Source organism: Salmo salar, chromosome 03 (genome assembly GCF_965601325.2).
Source record: "Salmo salar chromosome 03, fSalSal1, whole genome shotgun sequence".
Classification (NCBI taxonomy): domain Eukaryota; kingdom Metazoa; phylum Chordata; class Actinopteri; order Salmoniformes; family Salmonidae; genus Salmo; species Salmo salar.
Genome location: NC_138293.1, coordinates 81,287,294 through 81,312,115, shown reverse-complemented (window position 1 = coordinate 81,312,115; position 24,822 = coordinate 81,287,294). Strand labels below are relative to the sequence as shown.

At 43.2% G+C, this 24,822-nt stretch overlaps 2 protein-coding genes across 7 annotated transcripts in view; one reads left to right on the top strand and one right to left on the bottom strand.

Moving 5' to 3' along the window:
• Positions 1-1,925: 1,925 nt before the first annotated feature.
• Positions 1,926-22,620, top strand: slc5a11 (solute carrier family 5 member 11). The gene is made up of 16 exons (XM_014203038.3): positions 1,926-2,218; positions 7,220-7,394; positions 8,038-8,109; positions 8,422-8,526; positions 9,319-9,378; positions 10,315-10,419; positions 10,691-10,796; positions 12,239-12,319; positions 13,969-14,174; positions 14,782-14,917; positions 15,052-15,159; positions 17,623-17,773; positions 17,848-18,016; positions 20,393-20,608; positions 20,869-21,037; positions 21,313-22,620. Exons 2-16 carry the CDS (start codon positions 7,266-7,268, stop codon positions 21,534-21,536), a joined length of 2,037 nt encoding a protein of 678 aa, XP_014058513.1. The 5' UTR covers positions 1,926-2,218; positions 7,220-7,265; the 3' UTR covers positions 21,537-22,620.
• Positions 22,615-24,822, bottom strand: part of LOC106606690 (rho GTPase-activating protein 17) — a 59,535-nt gene continuing 57,327 nt past the window's right edge. For 4 of the 6 annotated variants that reach the window (XM_045715529.2, XM_045715527.2, XM_045715531.2 and 1 more), the window contains one exon: positions 22,615-24,796. Coding sequence is in view for 3 of the 6 variants with exons in the window: in XM_045715527.2 (XP_045571483.1) it covers positions 24,645-24,796 (152 nt within the window). In the remaining 3 variants the exon portion in view is untranslated. The remainder of the gene's footprint in view (positions 24,797-24,822) is intronic. The other 2 variants (XM_045715530.2, XM_045715528.2) reach the window with 2 other exon arrangements.

The window sequence follows — 24,822 nt, the reverse complement described above, 5'->3', positions numbered from 1 at the left end:
ACCCACCAAACTGAATGTATTTACAAGTTATTCATTTTGAATGAAGTGTATCGTGTACGATATCCAGTGGATACTCATTGCACATCTACTAAAGAAAAGGAATGTTATGAAAGTGAAAACAAAGATGGATGTACATTTGTGCTGTTAACTATCTGTTCCTCTCTGTCTCTGATTGTGTTGATACTGACATGCTGTAAACGGGCAGTGTGCTATTATGAACAGAGGAGGATTTGTTACATTTTCATGATCATCTCTGCATACTGCACCTTCAATGAGGGTACACACTACTTTCTTGAAGCACATTACTTAAAGGGATAGTTCACCCAAATTAGAAAAATGACATTTTGGTTTCCTTACCCTGTAAGCAGTCTATGGACAAGGTACGACGGCAATCCATGCTTTGGTTACGTTTCCCTGGCACTGTTTCCACATGCTAATGTTTTAGCATTTGTGGCTCAAATCCCATTCAAGTCATGCAACCGATATTAGCATTTTTCATGCATCATGTCCAATTATTCCAAAAGTATCTTAAATTGATTGTGAAGCTCAACAAAGTCACTTATACAGTAGATGATATGAACATGATGCGTGAAAATTATAATATCAGTCCTGTGACTTGAATGGGATTTGTGCCACAAATGCTCAAATGTTAGTAGTGTCAGGGAAACTAAACCAAAGCATGGATTGCTGTCATACTTTGCTCATAGACTGCTTACAGGGTAAGGAAACCAATATGTCATTTTGTAATATGGCTTAACTATCCCTTAAACAGTAACTCCATGGACTTTAATGACATAGGATGTTAATACTTAACTTTATCAAACCATGTTTTAACATGTCTTTGTCATCTGATACGGACTACTTATGGACTGATTGTGTAACTGACACATGGATGTTTTCAACCCAAACATGGAGGACATTTTACATATTCAATTAAAGCAACACTGGCCTCCAGCTTTTCAGACATTCGTTTCTTGAGAGAAATAGGACATTGTTTAGAATAAAACTAACGTGGATCATTTTAAATGAATAAGATAAGGCAAATGTAAGAAGACGTGCTTATAATGTTATTCATAACGTCGATAAGTTATTGCCATCATTTGTTTTCTAACGGTATGATCTTAATTTCTGACTTTGCTGAATATGTATAGCTATCCAGATGACAATGTGTTCTGGAAGTCGTTGCTCTCGGATAAGTCTATGTTTTGTATTGTAACAGCCAACGCTGACAAATATAAAGCGTGGTATATGAACATTACCCTGAATTACTGTCTTTTTCCTAAATACAGTATTGGGTTCTGATTTCTTGACTTATGAAATATACTTATTCATTTCACTGAGGGAGAGAGGGTAATGTATAACGTTTACATTGCCAGGATATGTTATTGTTAGCCATCAGGGATCCTATGTGAGGAGGGAAGACACCGTCTGGTACCAGTCACCATGACAGCCGTGAGTTGGGGAGGAGTGAGCACTTTGGGGCAGAGGTCAGGTCAGATAATGTGAGGAAGAACAGATATAACTAAGGTTCTGTCTAGCAACAGAGATGCATTGGCTGTTCAGATGTGTAGGAAGGGACTCAGCATTGGAGAAAGGGTTAAATATCAGTGCTTGTGTGAATATGTTTTTGTCTGTTGAGCTGTTCGATCCTTTGGGAAGAATAAACTTGGTTTAAGCTTTCATAGTGTCCGTAGAGTTCTTACTCTGATAATTACAACCTAACAACAGTTTAACAACCTGAGATATGCAAGTGATTTAGTAGTGGAAATGTCTGTGTGATCATCAGTGAGATTGTTGTCTCTATTGCATTGATAAGAGTGCTATGAGGAATTGTGAGCAAAAGGCTAGTACTGTAGAGTCTGAAGAGCTGTGGTCAGTGTAGTGACAGATCTAACTAATCTTATAATTTAGCAGAACAAAGAGTGTCTTATCTGCACATGAGTATGTTTACTAGTTCAGTAGATGCGCACACAGACAGCCTTCGCCTCACTTCACTGGTAATAAAACGTTGACATTTTAACCAGCTAGTGTTGTCTTATATAAGTAGACAGTGGAGTTTGATCCCTTGGTCAGAAAGGAGACCTAGAGAAAGATGACAACACTGGAATTTTCCTTGAGGTGAGAAGTGTTTGAGGCTGAATGTACAACATACACCATGTGAACTGCCACAGGACCGGCCAACTGGAATTAAACCCTGAGTCTGACTACAAGCTGACAGGTAAGTACTGTAGGGTTCAGTACACTTAAATGCAAGGTGACTATTGTCCTTGAGTTAATGTTTGGTGTGAGGATATTGTATGAATGGTGTGAGGGAACTAAAACATGGACTGTAGAGTAGTTGGTCTCTGGATAACACTTTACACCGTGGAGCTTCTCAGCGTACACTGACTATACAAAACATGAACAAAATAAAAACATCTCATTTTATTTGTCACATACACATGGTTAGCAGATGTTAATGCAAGTGTAGCGAAATGCTTGTGCTTCTGGTTCCGACAGTGCAGCAATATCTAACATGTAATCTAACAATTCCCCAACAACTACCTAATACACACAAATCTAAAAGGGGTGAATGAGAGTAAGTACGTATAAATATATGGATGAGCGATGGCCAAGCGGCATAGGCAAGGTGCAATAGATGGTATAAAATACAGTATATGAGTAATGTAGGATATGTAAACATTATTAAAGTGGCGTTATTTAAAGCGGCATTGTTTAAAGTGACTGGTGATCCATTTGTTAAAGTGGCCAGGGATCGGTTCTCCATGTAGGCAGCAGCCTCTCTGAGTTAGTGATTGCTGTTTAGCAGTCTGATGGCCTTGAGATAGAAGCTGTCCCTCGGTCCCAGCTTTGATGCACCTGTACTGACCTGCTCTTTCCATGACATAGACTGACCAGGTGAATCCAGGTCAAAGATATGATCCCTTATTGATGTCACTTGTTTAATCCACTTCAATCAGTGTAGATGAAGGGGAGGAGACAGGTTAACGAAGGATTTTTAAGCCTTGAGACATGGATTGTGTATGTGTGCCATTCAGAGAATGAATGGGCAAGACAAAATATTGAAGTGCCTTTGAATGAGGTATAGTAGCACTGGCTTGTGTCAAGAACTGCAACACTGCTGGCTTTTTTACTCTCAACAGTTTCCCGTGTGTATCAAGAATGGTCCACCACCCAAAGGACATCCAGACAACTTGACACAACTGTGGGAAGCATTGGAGTCAACATGGGACAGCATCCCTGTGGAACGCTTTCAACACATTGTAGAGTCCATGCCCTGACAAATTGAGACTATGAATGAGGATAATGTATAAACTCCGGTCAGGGTCCAGTGAGTATAACGTAAAACCTGGATATGTGTATAAACTCCGGTCAGGGTCCAGTGAGTATAGTGTAAAACCTGGATATGTGTATAAACTCCGGTCAGGGTCCAGTGAGTATAGCGTAAAACCTGGATATGTGTATAAACTCCGGTCAGGGTCCAGTGAGTATAGCGTAAAACCTGGATATGTGTATAAACTCCGGTCAGGGTCCAGTGAGTATAGTGTAAAACCTGTATATGTATGTGTACAGTGCTTTCTGAAAGTATTTAGACCCCTTGATTTATTCTAAAATAGATGTTTTTTCTCATCAATGTACACACAAACCCCATAATGACAAAGCAAAAAAAAGGTTTTTAGATTTTTTGGCAAAATCCTAAAGTAAAATAAACTGAAATATTACATTTACATAAGTATTCAGACCCTTTACTCAGTATTTTGTTGAAGCACCTTTGGCAGCGATTACAGCCTTGAGTCTTCTCAGGTATGAAGCTACAATCTTGGTACACCTGTATTTGGGGAGTTTCTCCCATTCTTCTCTGCAGATCCTCTCAAGCTCTGTAAGGTTGGATGGAGAGTGTCCCTGCACAGCTATTTGCATGTCTCGCCAGAGATGTTCAATCTGATTCAAGTCCAGGCTCTGGCTGGGCCACTCAAGGACATTCAGAGACTTGTCCTGAAGCCAGTCCTGCGTTGTCTTGGCTGTGTGCTTAGGGTCGTTGTCCTGTTGGAAGGTGAACCTTCAACCCAGTCTGAGGTCCTGAGCGCTCAGGAGCAGGTTTTCATCAAGGATCTCTCTGTACTTTGCTCCGTTCATCTTTCCCTCGATCCTGACTAGTCTCCCAGTCTCTGCCACTGACAAACATCCCCACAGCATGATGCTGCCATCACCATGCTTCACCGTAGGGATGGTGCCAGGTTTCATCCAGATGTGACGCTTGACATTCAGGCCAAAGAGTTCAATCTTGGTTTCATCAGACCAGAGAATCTTGCTTCTCATGGTCTGAGAGTCCTTTAGGTGCCTTTTGGCAAACTCTAAGCGGGCTCTCATGTGCCTTTTACTGAGGAGGGGCTTCTGTCTGGCCACCTAACAACAGTTTAACAACCTGAGATATGCAAGTGATTTAGTAGTGGAAATGTCTGTGTGATCATCAGTGAGATTGTTGTCTCTATTGCATTGATAAGAGTGCTATGAGGAATTGTGAGCAAAAGGCTAGTACTGTAGAGTCTGAAGAGCTGTGGTCAGTGTAGTGACAGATCTAACTACCATAAATGCCTGATTGGTGGAGTGCTGCAGAGATGGTTGTCCTTTTTGGTGAATCCAGGTGAAAGCTATGATTCTTGGTCACCTGACCAAGGCCCTTCTCCCCCGATTGCTCAGTTTGGTCAGGCAGACAGCTCTAGGAAGAGTCTTGGTGGTTCCAAACTTCTTCCATTTAAGAATGATGGAGGCCACTGTGTTCTTGGGAACATTCAGTGCTGCAGAAATCTTTTGGTACCCTTCCCCAGATCTGTGCCTCAACACAATCCTGTGTCGTGTCTTTGGGGTACCATTAAACTGAAGACATGTTTATCAATTAACTCCCTGTAATTATTATCATGCGATTAAACTGATTAATCGTTTAATTGTAATTAACTAGGAGATCGGGGCACCAGGGAAAATATTCAGATTACAAAGTTATAATTTTCCTAATATAGCTTTCCTATATTATAACATTATATATTATATTCTATTATAGTATAGGCCGATTATCTTCTGGTTTAAATGGTGTATTTTACCTCGCGTCCAGTCTCATTCCAAACGTCGTAAATTGTTGTATCTGCACGAACCCAGTCTTTACTAAGAGTCATCCATACATCAATTGTCTTAAAATCATTTATTTACTAAACTAATTAATTCACAGAAAGTATACAAACAGTAATTATCATCACAAAGAATTGGTAGGGTAATGTGGGCTAAAACAGGCATGGCTGGTCTGTTAGACAATGGGTCATAAACGGTCAGCTGAGGAGGTACACAGAGTTCATTAATATTAACAATTGACAATTGAACGCTCACTCATTCGGGAACAATTGCAATCAATATATATTTACGCTCAGTGTGTCGTCGGGATCCTTGTTGGAGCGTCGTTCTATTGGAGAGTTCTCTCTCTCTCTCTCTCTCTCTCTCTCTCTCTCTCTCTCTCTCGGTTAGAATGGATCTTTCAAAGCGACCTTCATTAATGTCGTCATAGAATGGATGTTTCGTTGGTCTTCGCGTTCAATGATATAATTTACTTAGCTGCAGACTAATAATTAATATCAAAGACTTGTTCTTATTCTGTCGGTATCGATAGTCAAAAAGTTAACCACGTGGTATAGTTCACTTTCAGTAGAGTACTTGGATGGTCAAACCTATTGGCCAACTCGCAATGGAGTGGAGGCCGGGTCTGAAGAAAGTAGATCAGGCTATGGTTTTATAGTGAACATGTCACATGCTTGTCAAATGACGCCTGGTCCTGTCTGTGTCCCTGGGGGCGTGCCGATGACTGAGTTAAGCTTGGTACAGAAATCCAATTCTATCACATTAACATCAGTACATAGCATCTCAATGTATTACAAATAGCTTTATCCTTATTAATACATTCTATACAACCATGTGGATGCAATATTCATCACTGAGGCTATTATATAAACCATTTTATGGTAATATGGCTATATTGTCTCTTCTGAGTATCACAAAATTGTACCAAGCGGACCAGTTCGTAGCTGGATTCTTCACCAATCTTCCATACCTTTTCCAGAACACAAATGTCGCTTGGCTCCCCAATTCTGTGAGTTGGAAGAATTTCCTGTGTCTCTCTATGGGCCATGTGGCAAGAGATTCTCCTCTTAGAGTTTTTACAAACCTTTCACACAGGGCCTGGGTGGGGGAAGGTAGGTTGGGTGATGGTGCAAAGGGGGGAGGGGGTCAACTGTCCTCCCTGTACTCAAAGAGGCCAACGTCATGACACCTGTCTAGGAGCTCTATGGACAATTACTTCGACCTCATGGCGTGGCTTTTGCTCTGACATCCACTGTCAACTGTGGGACCTTTTAAAGACAGGTGTGTATCTTTCCAAATCATATCCAATCAATTGAATTGACCACAGGTGTACTCCAATCAAGTTGTAGAAACATCTCAAAGATGATCAATGTAAACAGGATGCACCTGAGCTCAATTTCGAGTCTCAAAGCAAAGGGTCTGAATACTAATGTCAATAAGGTAATTCTGTTTTTTATTTTTAATACATTTGCCAACATTTCTAAAAACCTGTTTTTCGCTTTTCAATTGGGTATTTGCATGTCTCGCCAGAGATGTTCAATCTGATTCAAGTCCAGGCTCTGGCTGGGCCACTCAAGGACATTCAGAGACTTGTCCTGAAGCCAGTCCTGCGTTGTCTTGGCTGTGTGCTTAGGGTCGTTGTCCTGTTGGAAGGTGAATATTGTTTTTTATTTAATCCATTTTAGAATAAGGCTGTAACGTAACAAAATGTGGAAAAGGTGAAGTGGTCTGAATACTTTCCGAATGCACTGTATGTTTGTGTATGTATGAGTGTCTTTCAAATAAAAATTAGGGAAGCGCCTCTTTTCAAAGCCATGTGGTAAAAAGGGTGTGGTTAAAGTAAAAATCTTAATGACACGGTCTATAAGTGCATAATGTTATATGGACGTATGTCTACAGTTCAGGAAAAAAAAGACTGAAAAAGCAGAGGATGTTCAAGATCGTGGGCTACCTTTCAATATAATAAGAGGAAGTAAAATTTTGGTTGGACCTTGTGTGCAATTGACCAATAAAGTGAACTTAATCTAGTGAATGGAGTGTTTGGAGGCGCTATTGTGATTAGAACCAACAATGACTACATTTCCCTCACCTGCAGGAGACGCAATCACTCCCTGAGAATTCCAGTGATCTTTGACCCAAGTATGGCTACCACCCAGGGGACCAGCGTGCCCCCCTCCCAATCCCCAGGTTTAGATGTACCCACCCTGGTCACTGTAGACATTGTGGTGCTCGTTGTCTACTTCCTCCTTGTACTGGCTGTGGGCCTCTGGGTAAGTAGGAGCAAACTTGGGAAAAGGCACCCTAATGGCATCCGAAATGGAACCCTATTTCTATGTAGCTGGACAAAAGTAGTGCACTATATAGGGAATAGGATTCCATTTCTAAATTACTTGATTTATTCCCGACACATCAGTAGCTCTGGTGAGATTGACGGAAACATGTCATGTGCTCTAATGGGATTTGTTTGGTTGTTGCTCTACAGTATATTCTTCCATCTGAATCTCAAAGTAGAGTTGTTCTACTTCAGCACACTTCTTCAGCACTCTCCTTTACTCCTTCAGCACACTCCTTCAGCACTCTCCTTTACTCCTTCAGCACACTAATTCAGCACACTCCTTCAGCACTCTCCTTTACTCCTTCAGCACACTAATTCAGCACACTCCTTCAGCCCACTTCTTCAGCACTCTCCTTTACTCCTTCAACACACTAATTCAGCACACTCCTTCAGCACACTCGTTCAGCACACTCCCTCAGAACACTAATTCAGCACACTCCTTCAGAACACTAATTCAGCACACTCCTTCAGCACACTAATTCAGCACACTACTTCAGCACACTCCTTCAGCACACTCCTTCAGCACACATTGAAGTCTGAATAGAGAATCCGTGTAACAGTCAGTCCTTCCCTTCCAGTCCATGTGGAAAACCAAGCGGAGCACGGTGGATGGATACTTCCTGGCAGGAAAGAGCATGTCCTGGTGGCCGGTGAGTGAAAAGAAACAGAGACGTTGCTATGGAAACTACACACAAATGGCATCTACTCAGTATGTTGAATGGATTCCAGATGTTTGATGCCAAGAGGAAACATTGTTGATTTATTCTTCTTGTTCTGAATAGTCCAGGACCAAACCAGATGGTGAAACAAAGCAGTCCTTGTAATGTTATTGGGGTGAAACTGAGATTTTATGTGGGGAGATATGAATACTTTACAATGGGGTTGGCTTAAAGTCAGACATAGTTGTATTGTCACTCACTCATTCCCTCTCTCTTTATCTCTCTTACACTCTCTCTCTGCAGGTGGGCACCTCTCTGTTTGCCAGTAATGTGGGTAGCGGCCACTTCATGGGCCTGGCAGGCTCAGGAGCGGCAGCGGGCATCAGTGCTGTGGCATATGAGTGGAACGTAAGACTATACATTTCAACATTATAATTCATTATAAACTGGGCATAAAATGTGGTGGATCTCTATTACAGATGCAGGATCTTAATTTTCTCACCCTGTTTCAGGAGAACGTTCCTGCAATGCAGGCAATTTCGGTTTAAAAAGGCTTCTGAAGTTTGTAGTTTCCACTTAGAAATTTCAGACTTGATTTTTCCATCACGAAAAATGTATCAACCCCTACATAAATGTTCATTAATTACAGTCCATACAATAATTCACATTTCCTGTTGCTACAGGATTAATTAAGACCCTACATCTGTACATGATTTTAATATGGCATATGGTTTAATGCAAACTTAAAAATATGACTTTTTTATACTAAGTTTTTGTAACGTCTGCAGTAGTGGGTGTGGAGTCAGGCGCAGGAAACAGGAGTAGTTGCTAACGGGCTTTTAATGAATTGCACCGTAACAGAAAAGTACACCCACGAAAACACAACTGGGTGTGATCCAACAAACACAATGATCCAATAACACGTACCACTGCATAGACAACATTCGACAACAGAAAGTAAGCCCGCACACAGAACAGGTGGGGAAACGGGCTTAAATACTCCACTAAACACTAATCATACACAGGTGCAAACAATTAAGACAAAACCAACAGAAAAGGGAAAAAGGGATCGGTGGCAGCTAGTAGGCCGGTGACGACGACCGCCGAGCGCCACCCGAACAGGGAGAGGAGTCACCCTCGGCAGGAGTCGTTACAGTTTTGCATAAATCACTTACAAGTATCGATGTCTCTGGTTGGCAGGGGATGCTGATGGTGCTGCTCTTGGGTTGGCTTTTCCTACCCATCTACATCGCTTCTGGGGTGAGAGGTCAACACACACCTGTCTGTACTACAGTCCACTGTCTGTACTACTGAAATATCACAAACCCACATGTAGGCCTACTGAAATTCTATGCAACATCAAGCCAAGCATTTCTGCGCTCAAATACCTCATTACAGGCGAGGAGTTTTTCTTGAATATCCCCCAAAAGTATTGTGCCTATATTACTTATTACACCAGATTGGTGCCTCACTTTCCTCTCTGTGTACTGAGACACAACACTTTCCTCTCTGTGTACTGAGACACACCACTTTCCTCTCTGTGAGACACAACACTTTCCTCTCTGTGTACTGAGACACAACACTTACCTCTCTGTTTACTGAGACACAACACTTCCCTCTCTGTTTACTGAGACACAACACTTCCCTCTCTGTGTACTGAGACACAACACTTTCCCTCTCTGTTTACTGAGACACAACACTTTCCTCTCTGTTTACTGAGACACAACACTTCCCTCTCTGTTTACTGAGACACAACACTTCCCTCTCTGTGTACTGAGACACACCACTTTCCTCTATGTGTACCGAGACACAACACTTCCCTCTCTGTCTACTGTGACACAACACTTCCCTCTCTGTGTACTGAGACACAACACTTCCCTCTCTGTGTACTGAGAAAGAACACTTCCCTCTCTGTGTACTGAGACACAACACTTCCCTCTCTGTGTACTGTGACACAACACTTTCCTCTCTGTTTACTGAGACACAACACTTTCCTCTCTGTTTACTGAGACACAACACTTCCCTCTCTGTTTACTGAGACACAACACTTCCCTCTCTGTTTACTGAGACACAACACTTCCCTCTCTGTGTACTGTGACACAACACTTCCCTCTCTGTGTACTGAGATAATTTAGATCACAGTAGTGATAACTTGTTCAATCATTCATGTTCTGTCTGTATCCCTTTAACATGCAGGTGACAACTATGCCTGAATACTTGCAGAAGCGATTCGGGGGGAAGAGAATACAATTATTCATAGCTATTTTGTATTTATTCATTTACATCTTCACAAAGATATCGGTAAGTAAAGTCAAAACACTTCTATCTATCTCATCAGCTATTTACTTTCTCAATACAACATTGGTTTGGACGTGAATTTATTGAATGAATTGAGACCGCCTGCTCCGCTGCTGTGTGTGTGTGTGTGTGTGTGTGTGTGTGTGTGTGTGTGTGTGTGTGTGTGTGTGGTGTGTGTGTGTGTGTGTGTGTGTGTGTGTGTGTGTGTGTGTGTGTGTGTGTGTGTGTGTGTGTGTGTGTGTGTGTGTGTGTGTGTGTGTGTGTGTGTGTGCAGGTGGATATGTATGCTGGGGCAGTGTTTATTCAACAGGCCCTGCAGTGGAACATCTATGTAGCTGTGGTGGTGCTTCTGCTCATCACTGCTCTCTACACTGTAGCAGGTACCCTGCTATACTCCCTGTCTCTCTCTCACTTTCTCACTCTTTCTCTCTCTGTCTCTGTCTCTCTCACTCTTTCTCTCTCTCTCTGTCTCTCACTCACTCTCTCTGTCTCTCTCTCACTTTCTCTGTCTCTCTCACTCTTTCTCTCTCTCTCTGTCTCTCACTCACTCTCTCTGTCTCTCTCTCACTTTCTCTCTCTCACTTTCTCACTCTTTCTCTCTCTGTCTCTGTCTCTCTCACTCTTTCTCTCTCTCTCTGTCTCTCACTCACTCTCTCTGTCTCTCTCTCACTTTCTCTGTCTCTCTCACTCTTTCTCTCTCTCTCTGTCTCTCACTCACTCTCTCTGTCTCTCTCTCACTTTCTCTCTCTCACTTTCTCTCTCTGTCTCTCTCACTCTTTCTCTCTCTCTGTCTCTCACTCTCTCTGTCTCGCTCACTCTTTCTCTCTCTCTGTCTCTGTCAATTCAATTCAATTCAATTCGCTTTATTGGCATGACGTAACAATATACATATTGCCAAAGCTTATTTTGGATATTTACAATATAAAAATAAATAAAAAATGAGAATCAAAAATTGTCAACGGGACAACAGTAACAACAATAACCAAGGGTCAAAATAACCATACATTCAACAATAACAATAGCCATATAGTAGAGTACATGTGCAGGTTGATTGGTCTGTCAGACACTGTCTCTGTCTCTCACTCTCTCTCTCTGTCTCTCTCACTCTTTCTCTCTCTCTGTCTCTCACTCACTCTCTCTGTCTCTCTCTCACTTTCTCTCTCTGTCTCTCTCACTATTTCTCTCTCTCTGTCTCTCTCTCTCTCTGTCTCTCTCTCTCTCTCTCTCTCTCTCTCTCACTTTCTCTCTCTCACTTTCTCTCTCTGTCTCTATCACTCTTTCTCTCTCTGTCTCTGTCTCTCACTCTCTCTGTCTCTCTCACTCTTTCTCTCTCTCTGTCTCTCACTCTCTCTCTCACTTTCTCTCTCTCACTTTCTCTCTCTGTCTCTCTCACTCGTTCTCTCTCTGTCTGTCTCTCACTCTCTCTGTCTCTCTCACTCTTTCTCTCTCTCTCTCTCTCTCTCTCTCTCTCTCACTTTCTCTCTCTTTCTCTCTCTCGCTCTCTGTCTCTCACTCTCTCTGTCTCTCTCACTCTCTATCTCTCACTCACTCTCTCTCTGTCTCTCTCACTCTTTCTCTCTTTCTCACTCTCACTCTCTCACACTCTCTTTCTCTCTCTATGTCCCTTTCTCTCTTTCACTCTCTTCCAAAACAATCAGATTTTGTTTCCTAAAGTTTACCAGTTCAAACATACAGCCAAATACAACAACCAAACGACCCTAATTGAAGTATCAAAGTATTAGGTCTATGGAAAAGACTTTGTTTGTCTGTGACAGAGTATGTATGTTCAGTACTGGTTCAGTGTTGTGCTGTGTTGTTTCAGGTGGTCTGGCTGCAGTCATCTACACAGACGCTGCCCAGACTGGCATCATGTTGATAGGAGCACTCACCCTCATGGGCTTCAGTAAGTCTTCTACTCTTACAGTGGTCAATACCGGTGCTGTGTTGATCCGTGGCTACTGTATACACTAAGTATACCAAACATTAGGAACACCTTCCTAATATTGAGTTGCCTCAGATCAGCCTCAATTCATCAGGGCATGGACTCTACAAGGTGTCGAAAGCGTTCCACAGGGATGCTGCCCCATGTTGACTCCAATGCTTCCCAAAGTTGTGTCAAGTTGTCTGGATGTCCTTTAGGTGGTGGACCATTCTTGATACACATAGTAAACTGTTGAGCATGAAAAACCCAGCAGCGTTGCAGTTCTTGACACAAACCAGTGCGCCTGACACCTACTACCATCTACACTGATGGAAGTGGATTGTGCCATCAATAAGTGCCATCAATAAGGGATCATAGCTTCCACCTGGTCAGACTATGTCATGGAAAGAGCAGGTGTTCGTAATGTTTTGTACACTCAGTGTATGATTCAAACATAAATACTTTGTCTTTAATCAGGAAAACTTTTAAACTAGATTTTACATTTCGGCAGTTCTAGATTTTCATGTTTTTCACTCTCTGTATAGTTTACACTCTGTATAGTACAGTACAGTGCAGTACAATACAGGGCAGTGCAGTGTAGTGCAGTGCAGTACAATACAGGGCAGTACAGTGCAGTACAGTACAATACAGGGCAGTACAGTACAGTACAGGGCAGTGCAGTGCAGTACAGTACAGGGCAGTGCAGTGCAGTACAGTACAGTACAGGGCAGTACAGTACAATACAGGGCAGTGCAGTGCAGTGCAGTACAATACAGGGCAGTACAGTGCAGTAGAGTACAGGGCAGTACAGTACAATACAGGGCAGTGCAGTGCAGTGCAGTACAATACAGGGCAGTACAGTGCAGTACAGTACAGTACAGGGCAGTGCAGTACAGTTTGACTAACTGTCTAACTCTGTCCTACTCCTGTGGAGGTTTCGCTGAGGTGGGGGGCTGGAACGCCCTCCTAGAGGGGTATGCTACGGCCATCCATGTTCGTAATGTTTTGTACACTCAGTGTATGATTCAAACATAAATACTTTGTCTTTAATCAGGAAAACTTTTAAACTAGATTTTACATTTCGGCAGTTCTAGATTTTCATGTTTTTCACTCTCTGTATAGTTTACACTCTGTATAGTACAGTACAGTGCAGTACAATACAGGGCAGTGCAGTGTAGTGCAGTGCAGTACAATACAGGGCAGTACAGTGCAGTACAGTACAATACAGGGCAGTACAGTACAGTACAGGGCAGTGCAGTGCAGTACAGTACAGGGCAGTACAGTACAATACAGGGCAGTGCAGTGCAGTGCAGTACAATACAGGGCAGTACAGTGCAGTAGAGTACAGGGCAGTACAGTACAATACAGGGCAGTGCAGTGCAGTGCAGTACAATACAGGGCAGTACAGTGCAGTACAGTACAGTACAGGGCAGTGCAGTACAGTACAGGGCAGTACAGTACAATACAGGGCAGTGCAGTGCAGTGCAGCACAATACAGGGCAGTACAGTACAGGGCAGTACAGTACAATACAGGGCAGTACAGTACAGTACAGGGCAGTGCAGTGCAGTACAGTACAGGGCAGTGCAGTACAGTTTGACTAACTGTCTAACTCTGTCCTACTCCTGTGGAGGTTTCGCTGAGGTGGGGGGCTGGAACGCCCTCCTAGAGGGGTATGCTACGGCCATCCCCTCGGTCCGCGACCCCAACACCACATGTGGCATCCCCCGGGACGACGCCTTCCACCTGTTCCGTGACCCCGTGACCTCTGACCTGCCCTGGCCGGGCATCCTCCTGGGCATGTCCATACCCTCCATGTGGTACTGGTGCTCAGACCAGGTAACAGTGACACTGCTCAGGGACAGTCACTAGATGGCCATGAGGACAAGATCTGAGGTATCAGAATTGATACACCTTAAAGGGGAATGGAAACACTAGGCTTTAGAACACACCACTAGCGGTTCTGGGGGGGGGGGGGTGGGGGGCAGTGCCCCTGTGACAACAATTTTGAACCCCCTTGTGGCCCCCCTAAATGTGGAGTATGAAATCATTTTTACATAACTAATTTTTGCTATCGTTCTTTTTTTACATCCGTTATTAGACAGTGGCAACGATGATGATTATGAACATGGTCTTTTGCCTGCTAATGCCTGCAATGCAGTGAAGAAAACGATATGACAACAATAACGTCTAATGCCCCTCTAACAGTACAACTGGCCCCAGCTTGGCCATCCCAGTTGAAATGGTCTAGAACCGCCACTGAGAACACCATCTAACTTTAACTGTAAATCACCATATTGGCATTGTTGCATCACTGGCAGGAGAGTTTTGATACACCTTAATAATAAAGCAGATGGATTGTTTAAGTGCTCTATACACTTGGGAGGCACATTCAGCTGCTCTGTCAACAGTTCCAGTCATTGATTCTGTGTTGTGTTGTATCCAGGTGATAGTGCAGCGCTCCCTGGCTGCTAAGAACCTGCTCCATGCTAAAGGAGGCTCCCTGCTGGCTGCCTACCTCAAGATCCTGCCCTTCTTCATGATGGTCCTGCCCGGCATGATCAGCAGAATACTCTACCCAGGTACAATGTCCTAAGTGCAACGCTTTGGTAGTAACTCTAGAGAGGATACTGTACCTAGGTAAAACCTGCTGATACCACTATCAAACAAAGGAGAGATAGTATATTTACAGCAGCGTTGTTGTTGTTGCGTCTAGACGAGGTGGCGTGTGGTGACCCTGAGGTGTGTACTGAGGTGTGTGGAAACCCAGTGGGCTGTTCAGACATCGCCTACGCCAAACTGGTCATGAAGCTACTGCCCTCAGGTGAGGAAGTCTTCTTCTCTCTGTAACATTTTGTATATCTCTTTCTATCTGTCTTTCTCACTTCCTGTACACACAAACACCTTGTGGTATCCCAGGAGGTTTACCCCAGGGGATGGTAATAGAGGGGAGGTACGTGAGGCGACGTTGGCTCCCTCTGCTGGGAATACGGGAGCTGGGCACCCCGACACAGACAGCTCTAAGTGGAGGTAATTAGAGGAAAGTGCCAACCAGCCGTGGAGGCGAAATAAAAGGAGCACGGTGGCACACCGCGGGAGAGAACGGGGAGAGACCGACACCAAGCAAAAGTAGAGAAGAAGGACTGAGCCAAACCTAAGTGATTTTCTTTGTTATATTTATTTTCTGTCTTAGTAAAGTTGTTTTTGTGGACTAAAGCCTCCCTGTCTCTGTGTCAATCTCTGCACGCTCAACCCAACACCCCACGGTTTACCACAACCTGCTGTGCGTTTCTTTTACTCTCTAGACCTGGTTCTTTGTTTTTTACGATCTTGTCTCATCGCTTCAGCTCCCCTTGGGGCTCCGGAGAGGTGAAGGTCGAGTCGTGTGTCCTCCTAAACATGACCTGCCAAACCACGCTCCTTAACACCTGCCAGCTTAACCCAGAAGCCAGCCGCACCAATGTGTTGGAGGAAATACCGTTCAACTGAAGACCGAGGTCAGCCTGCAGGCGCCCGGCCTGCCACAAGGAGTCGCTAGAGTGCAATGAACTAAGTAAAGCCCCCAAACCCTCCCCTAACGACGCTGGCCAATTGTACACCGCCCTATTGGACTCCCGGTCAAGGCCGGTTGTGACACAGCCTGATTAAAAGATGCATTGAGATCTGATTGTATTCAGATCTTCTAAGTGTAAACAAACAATATCAGGACAAGATCAGGTTGAAGGATGCATGTTAGAGGCAGGTATAAACAGGGCTTCTGTCTCTCAAATATACACATACACACTTCATGCGATGTGCACTGCAGAGAACACTGGAAGGAGAATTATCAGTTAATTATTGTAATATTTGTTTGTGTCAATTAATCCCATAAGGGATGGGTTGCCAATTGACGAAAATAAAATGTAATTCAAATGTCATACACACATGCACATTCTCCCTCTTTTATTCTCTTTCCCGTTTTCTCACTCTCTCTGTGTACTCTCCATACTCCTGTCTCACTCTCTCTGTGTACTCTCCATACCCTTCTCTCTCTGTGTACTCTCCATACTCCTGTCTCTCTCTGTGTACTCTCCATACTCATGTCTCTCTCTGTGTACTCTCCATACTCATGTCTCTCTCTATGTGTTCTCTCCATACTCATGTCTCTCTCTGTGTACTCTCCATACTCCTGTCTCTCTCTGTGTACTCTCCATATTCCTGTCTCTCTCTCTCTGTGTACTCTCCATATTCCTGTCTCTCTCTCTCTGTGTACTCTCCATACTCCTGTCTCTCTGTGTACTCTCCATACTCCTGTCTCTCTCTCTCTGTGTACTCTCCATACTCATGTCTCTCTCTGTCTGTGTACTCTCCATACTTCTGTCTCTCTCTCTCTCTGTGTACTCCCCATACTCCTGTCTCTCTCTCTGTGTACTCTCCATACTCCTGTCTCTCTCTCTGTGTACTCTCCATACTCCTGTCTCTCTCTGTGTACTCTCCATACTCCTGTCTCTCTCTCTGTGTACTCTCCATACTCCTGTCTCTCTCTCTGTGTACTCTCCATACTCCTGTCTCTCTCTCTCTGTGTACTCTCCATACTCCTGTCTCTCTCTCTCTGTGTACTCTCCATACTCCTGTCTCTCTCTCTCTGTGTACTCTCCATACTCCTGTCTCTCTCTCTGTGTACTCTCCATACTCCTGTCTCCCTCTCTGTGTACTCTCCATACTCCTGTCTCCCTCTCTGTGTACTCTCCATACTCCTGTCTCCCTCTCTGTGTACTCTCCATACTCCTGTCTCTCTCTGTGTACTCTCCATACTCATGTCTCTCTCTGTCTGTGTACTCTCCATACTCCTGTCTCCCTCTCTGTGTACTCTCCATACTCCTGTCTCTCTCTCTCTGTGTACTCTCCATACTCCTGTCTCTCTCTCTCTGTGTACTCTCCATACTCCTGTCTCCCTCTCTGTGTACTCTCCATACTCCTGTCTCCCTCTCTGTGTACTCTCCATACTCCTGTCTCTCTCTGTGTACTCTCCATACTCCTGTCTCTCTCTGTGTACTCTCCATACTCCTGTCTCTCTCTGTGTACTCTCCATACTCCTGTCTCTCTCTCTGTGTACTCTCCATACTCCTGTCTCTCTCTGAGTACTCTCCATACTCCTGTCTCTCTCTCTGTGTACTCTCCATACTCCTGTCTCTCTCTCTGTGTACTCTCCATACTCCTGTCTCTCTCTCTCTGTGTGTACTCTCCATACTCCTGTCTCTCTCTTTCTGTGTACTCTCCATACTCCTGTCTCTCTCTCTCTCTCCAGGTCTGCGTGGTCTGATGATGGCGGTGATGATTGCTGCTCTCATGTCCTCCCTCACCTCCATCTTCAACAGCTCCAGCACCATCTTCACCATGGACCTGTGGAGGCATGTCCGGCCCCGCGCAACCGAGTGGGAACTCATGCTCGTGGGAAGGTACACATACACTCATACTCATGCATACACATACTCATGCTCGTGGGAAGGTACACATACACTATCCTCCTCAGGATGTTTGTGCTGGTTCTGGTGGTGGTGTCAGTGCTGTGGATCCCTGTGGTCCAGGCCAGTCAGGGAGGACAGCTGTTTATCTACATCCAGTCCATCAGTACCTACCTCCAGCCTCCTGTTTCCATCGTCTTCCTGACTGGATGCTTCTGGAAGAGGACCAATGAGAAGGTGTGCTTGTGTGTGTGTGTGTTGGGGAGAGAGAGAGCGGGAGAGAGAGAGAGAGACGGGGTAGAGACAGAGGTAGAAAGTGTAAATACAGAGTACAGTATGTGAGGTAGTGAAGGTGGCTGTAGTGAAGGTGTCTGTAGTGTAGTGAAGGTGTCTGTAGTGAAAGTATCTATAGTGAAGGTTTGTAGTGAAGGTGTCTGTGGTGAAAATGCGTGTAGCGAAGGTATTTGTAGTGAAAGTATGTGCAGTGAAAGTATGTGCAGTGATGATATGTCTAGTGAAGGTATGTGTAGTGAAGGTGTGGTGAAAATTTGTGTAGTGAAAGTATGTGTAGTGAAAATGTGTGTAGTGAAGGTATATGTAGTGAAAGTATGTGCAGTGATGGTCTGTGTAATGAAGGTATGTGTAGTGAAGGTGTGGTGAAAATGTGTGTAGTGAAGGTATGTGTAGTGAAGGTATATGTAGTGAAAGTATGTGTAGTGAACGTGTGTGTAGTGAAATTGTGTTGTGAAGGTGTGTGTAGTGAAAGTATGTGTAGTGAATCTGTCTGTAGTGACGTTTTGTGTAGTGGAAATGTGTGTAGTGAAGGTATGTGCAGTGAAGGTGTCTGTAGTGAAGGTACGTGTAGTGAAAGTATGTAGGTGTGTGTAGTGAAATTGTGTGAACTGAAGGTGTCTGTAGGGAAGGTGTCTGTAGTGAAGGTGTGTGCAGTGAAAATGTCTGTAGTGAAGGTACAGCACTAGTCAAAAGTTTGGACTTAGCTACTCATTCAAGGGTTTTTCTTTATTTCTAACACATCTGGAATCATGTAGTAACCAAAAAAGTGTTAAACAAATCAAAATCTATTTTATATTTGAGATTCCCACATATGCGGAGCACTTGTTGGCTGCTTGGGTCCAAATCTTCCCAAACCATATCAATTGGGTGGAGGTCTGGTGATGGTTGAGGCCAGGTCATCTGATGCAGCATGCCATCACGCTCCTTCTTGGTCAAATAGCCTTTACACAGCCTGGAGGTGTGTTGGGTCATTGTCCTGTTGAAAAACAAATTATTGTCCCACTAAGCGCAAACCAGATGGGATGGCGTATCGCTGCAGAATGCTGTGGTAGCCATGCTGGTCAAGTGTGCCTTGAATTCTAAGTAAATCACTGAGAGTGTCACCAGCAAAGCACCCCCACACCATCACACCTCCTCCTCCATGCTTCGCAATGGGAACCACACATGCAGAGAGCATCCGTTCACCTACTCTTCGTCTCACAAAGTCACTGTGGTTGGAACCAAAAATTTAACATTTAGACTCAAACCAAAGGACACATTTCCATGGGTCTAACGTCCATTGCTCGTGTTTCTTGGCCCAAGCAAGTCTCTTCTTCTTATTGGTGTCCTTTAGTAGTGGTTTCTTTGCAGCAATCTGACCATGAAGGCCTGATTCACGTAGTCTCCTCTGAACAGTTGATGTTGAGATGTGTCTGTTACTTGAACTCTGTAAAGCATTTGTTTGGGCTGCAATTTCTGAGGCTGGTAACTAATGAACTTATCCTCTGCATTAGAGGTAACTCTGGGTCTTCCATTCCTGTGGCGGTCCTCATGAGAGCCAGTTTCATCATAGCGCTTGATGGTTTTTGCGACTGCACAGTTCCGTATTGACTGACCTTTGTGTCTTAAAGTAATGATGGACTGTCTTTTCTCTTTGCTTATTTGAGCTGTTCTTGCCATAATATGGACTTGGTCTTTTACCAAATAGGGTTGTCTTCCGTATACCACCCCTACCTTGTCACAACACAACTGATTGGCTCAAATGCATTAAGGAAAGAAATTCCACAAATTAACTTTTAACAAGGCACACCTGTTAATTGAAATCCATTCCAGGTGACTATCTCATGAAGCTGATTGAGAGAATGCCAAGAGTGTGCAAAGCTGTCATCAAGGCAAAGGGTGGCTACTTTGAAGAATCTCAAATATAAAATATATTTTGACTTGTTTAACACTTTTTTGGTTACTACACGATTCAATATGTGTTATTTCATAGTTTGGATGTCTTCACTATTATTCTACAATGTCAAAAATAGTACAAAGAAAGAAAGACCCTGGAATGAGTAGGTGTGTCCAAACTTTTGGTACTGTATGTGTAGTGAAGGTGTGTGTAGTGAAGGTGTGTGTAGTGAATGTGTGTGAAGTGAAGGTGTGTGAAGTGAAGGTGTCTGTAGTGACGGTAAGTGTTTGCAACTGAAAATAGGCTGTCCTTGGTTTTTCACCTACAGGAATGAAATGCTACTCAATTTGAAATCAGATTGCAGTAAAAGTCGGATTGCAGTACCAATCAGATGTATTGAAAGATGATGTAGAGATGAAATGTCCCTCCTTTGTGTTCTGCAGGGGGCTTTCTGGGGCCTGTTCCTGGGCCTACTGGTGGGCGGTGTGAGGATGGCCCTAGACTTTATCTATCCCTCACCACTGTGTTACCAGGAGGACAGCAGGCCTGATGTGGTGAAACATGTCCACTACCTCTACTTCTCCACCATGCTGTCTCTGCTCACCCTGGTGGTGGTGGTGGGGGTCAGCCTGGCCACGGAGAAACCCAGCCCAGAGCAGGTGAGGGGAGGCTGGGGAGTGCTACTAAACCAGAGCTCAAATACAGTATCTTGATTGTGATGGCAATTGTGTATTTGAACAAATCAACCTATTGATTTCAACGACACTGTGATAAATTAAGAATTTGCATCTACAGTACTGTCTAAATCAAATATAAACTTGAGATAGGAGACAGTTCTAAATGTGAGCACGATATGGCCTGTTACTGTTGGCCTATCACTAACCGTTGCTGTGTTTGTGTTGTTGCTGCTACGGAACAGATCAGCCGCCTCACCTGGTTCACCAGATTTGATAAGGTGGAGAAGAGCAGTGGAGCTTTAGAGACAGTAGAGACTGTGACTAGTGCTACAGAGACCGAGAGTGCAGAGCAGGAGATGGAAGACAGAGAGAAAGAGAAGGCTAACGGAGAGACACACCTTCAGAGGAAAGGTGGGTAGTGTTGTCCCTTTTTAGGTAGCAGTAGGTTAACACTGGTAAGTTGCTTCAACAATACTAAGGTCCATGATTCATACAATACTCACAATCACAGTGCTTGAAGTGGACTGAAATAGGTGCCAGCACTCATTTTGGGTGCCAGTACTGTTTATATTTAGGTGCAGGAATATTTTTAAGCCAGCAATATTCTATAACATGCCAGAACTCAAAACTTCCAGTCCAAGTCAAATACTGCTCATACGCATATACCCACACTTCTCTCTCCCCAGTCTCCTCAGAAGCCAGTGTGAGGAGCCAGTCCAGGCTGAAGGCCGCCCTCTACTGGCTGTGTGGGATGGAGCGGCAGAAGGAGGGTGACAGCGCCCCACAACCCCCTCTTCTTCTCGACCCCGCTAGCTCTCTGGAAGAGGACCCATGCCTTAGCCACGTGGTCGACGCCAACCTCATCATCTGCCTCTCCATCGCCGTCTTTATCATTGGCTACTGGGCCTAGTGAGGAATTCTCAACAGCCAATGATATTGGCAGGGACAGGTGGTGCTTGGCCATTGCTGCAGCATCATAGGAGTGCTACTGAAGTGTCACAGCAAAGGCTGTTATTTATTAATGTATAATAGCAATGTATCGTTGTTTTTTTAACCCCTCTTCAGAGAACAATTTTCTTCATTTTTTTACAGCTTTTTTTTGCTACATATACATACATTTCACATCTACATTTGACATAAATGGTACTTTTTATATAAAGAAGTCACATAACAATAATACATTACCAAACAAACTCTTTAATCCCAACCCTCAGCCACTCTCAGCCCATCCCACCTATCACCATAAACCATTCTCATTTGGTTTCCATGTGCCATATATTTTTCAATTGTTCTGTGATTTATTTCAAAATTGTTGAATCTTTCTAATCGTATATTATGCACAGATTGTGAGCTAAAGATGAAAACCTTTCCTGCGAGTATTATTTGACTGACTATGGCTTAACAAATCGCACAACACTGCTATTTGTAAGGTTCATTTTAAGTGCATGTTGTGAAGTGGATTTTTTTTTAAACTATTCCTGAACCTGTGACCAGAAACAACCTACATATGGGCAATACCAGAATAAATGATCTATTGATTCTGTCTCTTCGCAGCAAAATCTACAGAGCTGAGATTGTGGTATGCCCCATATATATGGCATTCTGTTGGTGGCAAGAATTGTATATAGTAATTTAAATTGAAAAACTAAGTGTTGAATCAAGTGTAGTATTTTGTATCAGTTCATAAATCCTATGCCATGGAATTGGTACATCAAAAATCTCCTCCCATTTATTTTGCAACCTGTATGGCGCAACTGTCAACATTTTTGACCTCAGATGAAACAGGTATATTTTTCTATTTATGCCAGTTCCTTTCAGCCAATTTGTATCCTTACTATATGGCAGTAATGTATGGTTTTAATGGGCATGATGCCTCTCAATATGCTACATGTATTATAGTTCTTAGTAATAGTATACATTCCATTAGATTAGAATATACAGTATAAATTCAGTTTTCAGCTGACATGAATAAACACGGAATATTACTGTTTTAATTCATGTTTTCTTTATTTGGAGTAATAATACCCAAAACTATTTTCCTTTAATATGAACAAACAGTGGAGGATCCATTCACTCATTATCGAAAATCTTTGTTCATTTTCAGGTTGAAAAGACACGGGCAGAGAAAAAAACCAACGCAAATCATATTCAAAACGTGCAATGTAGTGGAAAAAAAGGCAATAATCAAAAGCAGAGTGAGAAGCCAGGTTACCCACTAAAGATTGTCAACATAATATCCTTAATTTGAATAGTAATCATAAAATAACATCTGGGATATTGGGTTGTTGCTTGTCTATTTCCTGAGCTAAATTAAATCAAAACGGTTAGCAAAACAAATCATTTCTCAAATAAAAAATCTGTGGCAGGGAATGTCCAATCCATCCCTTTTCTTATAGAACTTTTCTTTTAAAGGGGAAATCTGTGGCAGGGAATGTCCAATCCATCCCTTTTCTTATAGAACTTTTCTTTTAAAGGGGAAATCTGTGGCAGGGAATGTCCAATCCATCCCTTTTCTTATAGAACTTTTCTTTTAAAGGGGAAATCTGTGGCAGGGAATGTCCAATCCATCCCTTTTCTTATAGAACTTTTCTTTTAAAGGGGAAATCTGTGGCAGGGAATGTCCAATCCATCCCTTTTCTTATAGAACTTTTCTTTTAAAGGGGAAATCTGTGGCAGGGAATGTCCAATCCATCCCTTTTCTTATAGAACTTTTCTTTTAAAGGGGAAATCTGTGGCAGGGAATGTCCAATCCATCCCTTTTCTTATAGAACTTTTCATTTAAAGGGGAAATCTGTGGCAGGGAATGTCCAATCCATCCCTTTTCTTATAGAACTTTTCTTTTAAAGGGGAAATCTGTGATTGGTATACACATTTTTGTCAGGGGTGACTGTTTTTTTTAATTCAGCTCTGTTCAATAACAATGTATCACATGGTTAGATTGGGGTTGAATAAAACACGGTCCTATAGTATATTGAGGTAAGACAGGTTAAAAACAACAACAGATGAAACAGGGTGGATATTGGGGGTGGAGAAGGCACAGTATGAAACGAATTCAGTTACTTAAATTGCACTCCTCACTGGTACTTATTTGGTCCTTGGCAACTATTTATTAAAACATTTATATTAGAAACACAAAGCAGCACACTCACCAAACGTACTTATTAATCAACTGGCATCTTTGGTCCTTGAGAGCTCTCATCAAATCAAGTATGGCAATTTATAGGATTCTTTGGGCTCACCATGTATATTTGCTCATCAATAGCACTTCTGTATTACATTTCTATTATTTGGCCCATTAAAAACCCTTAAAGAAAGTTCTCAAATGGGGCAAAATTGCAGTTTTGTAGACAAGCTTAGGTAATGCATTGAGGACATGTATACAATGAGCAATTTCCATTCAAAAAACATTCCTACAACCACCATACAATGCACCACAGGGAAGAAAGCTGCATAATACAAAAATACTAGTTCTGAGCTTTTAGGTTTACAAGCTTAGCCTCCCACCCCCAATTCAATGTCACAGTACAGTATATTCAGATTTGCATCAGATGCTTCCAGGTACTGGGTCAGCATTGGAGTTCAGTGGTTATATATATTCCAGTCCCAGTACAGGCTTGGGTGATTCAATAGAAAGCTACAGTGGCATCTCTAGCTGCAGGCCAACCTCCTATCATGTTTAGCAGGTTGAAGGTGGTCCAGTTCCAATACTGTTCAGGGTTGATGGTTTATGGATCTGGATGGAAGGGTGTTGGTGTTGAGGGTGGATTATGGAGTAAGAGAAGGTTGTCTAGTCCCTGTATTGTTGTAGAGAGTAATGTTAGCTAGGGGTTGTTTGTTGCAGACATTATTGCTCACTGGATTGATGGAGCACAGGGAGTTTGTATGGTCCAGTCTGTAGAGGCTCAGAGCTGACTCTGACTACGGCGATTGGATGAATGGCTAGCATATTGGCCAATTGGGCAGAGGCAGAATGTTTTTTTTTTTTGGTGATGTCAGTTGGAGTGATCCCTCCCCGCTTTCACAGACTGGTGCTCTCTGATTGGATCTCAGGGTCCGAGGGTGGGGTTGGAGAGGGGGCGGGCTCATGACCAGCAGAGCTCTCCCCTTGTATGTCCACCGTAATTTCAGGGATAAGGGCTCGGCCAATCCCCTTCAAGTTCAGGCTGGCATCTACAGAAGACATTTAGATTGACAGG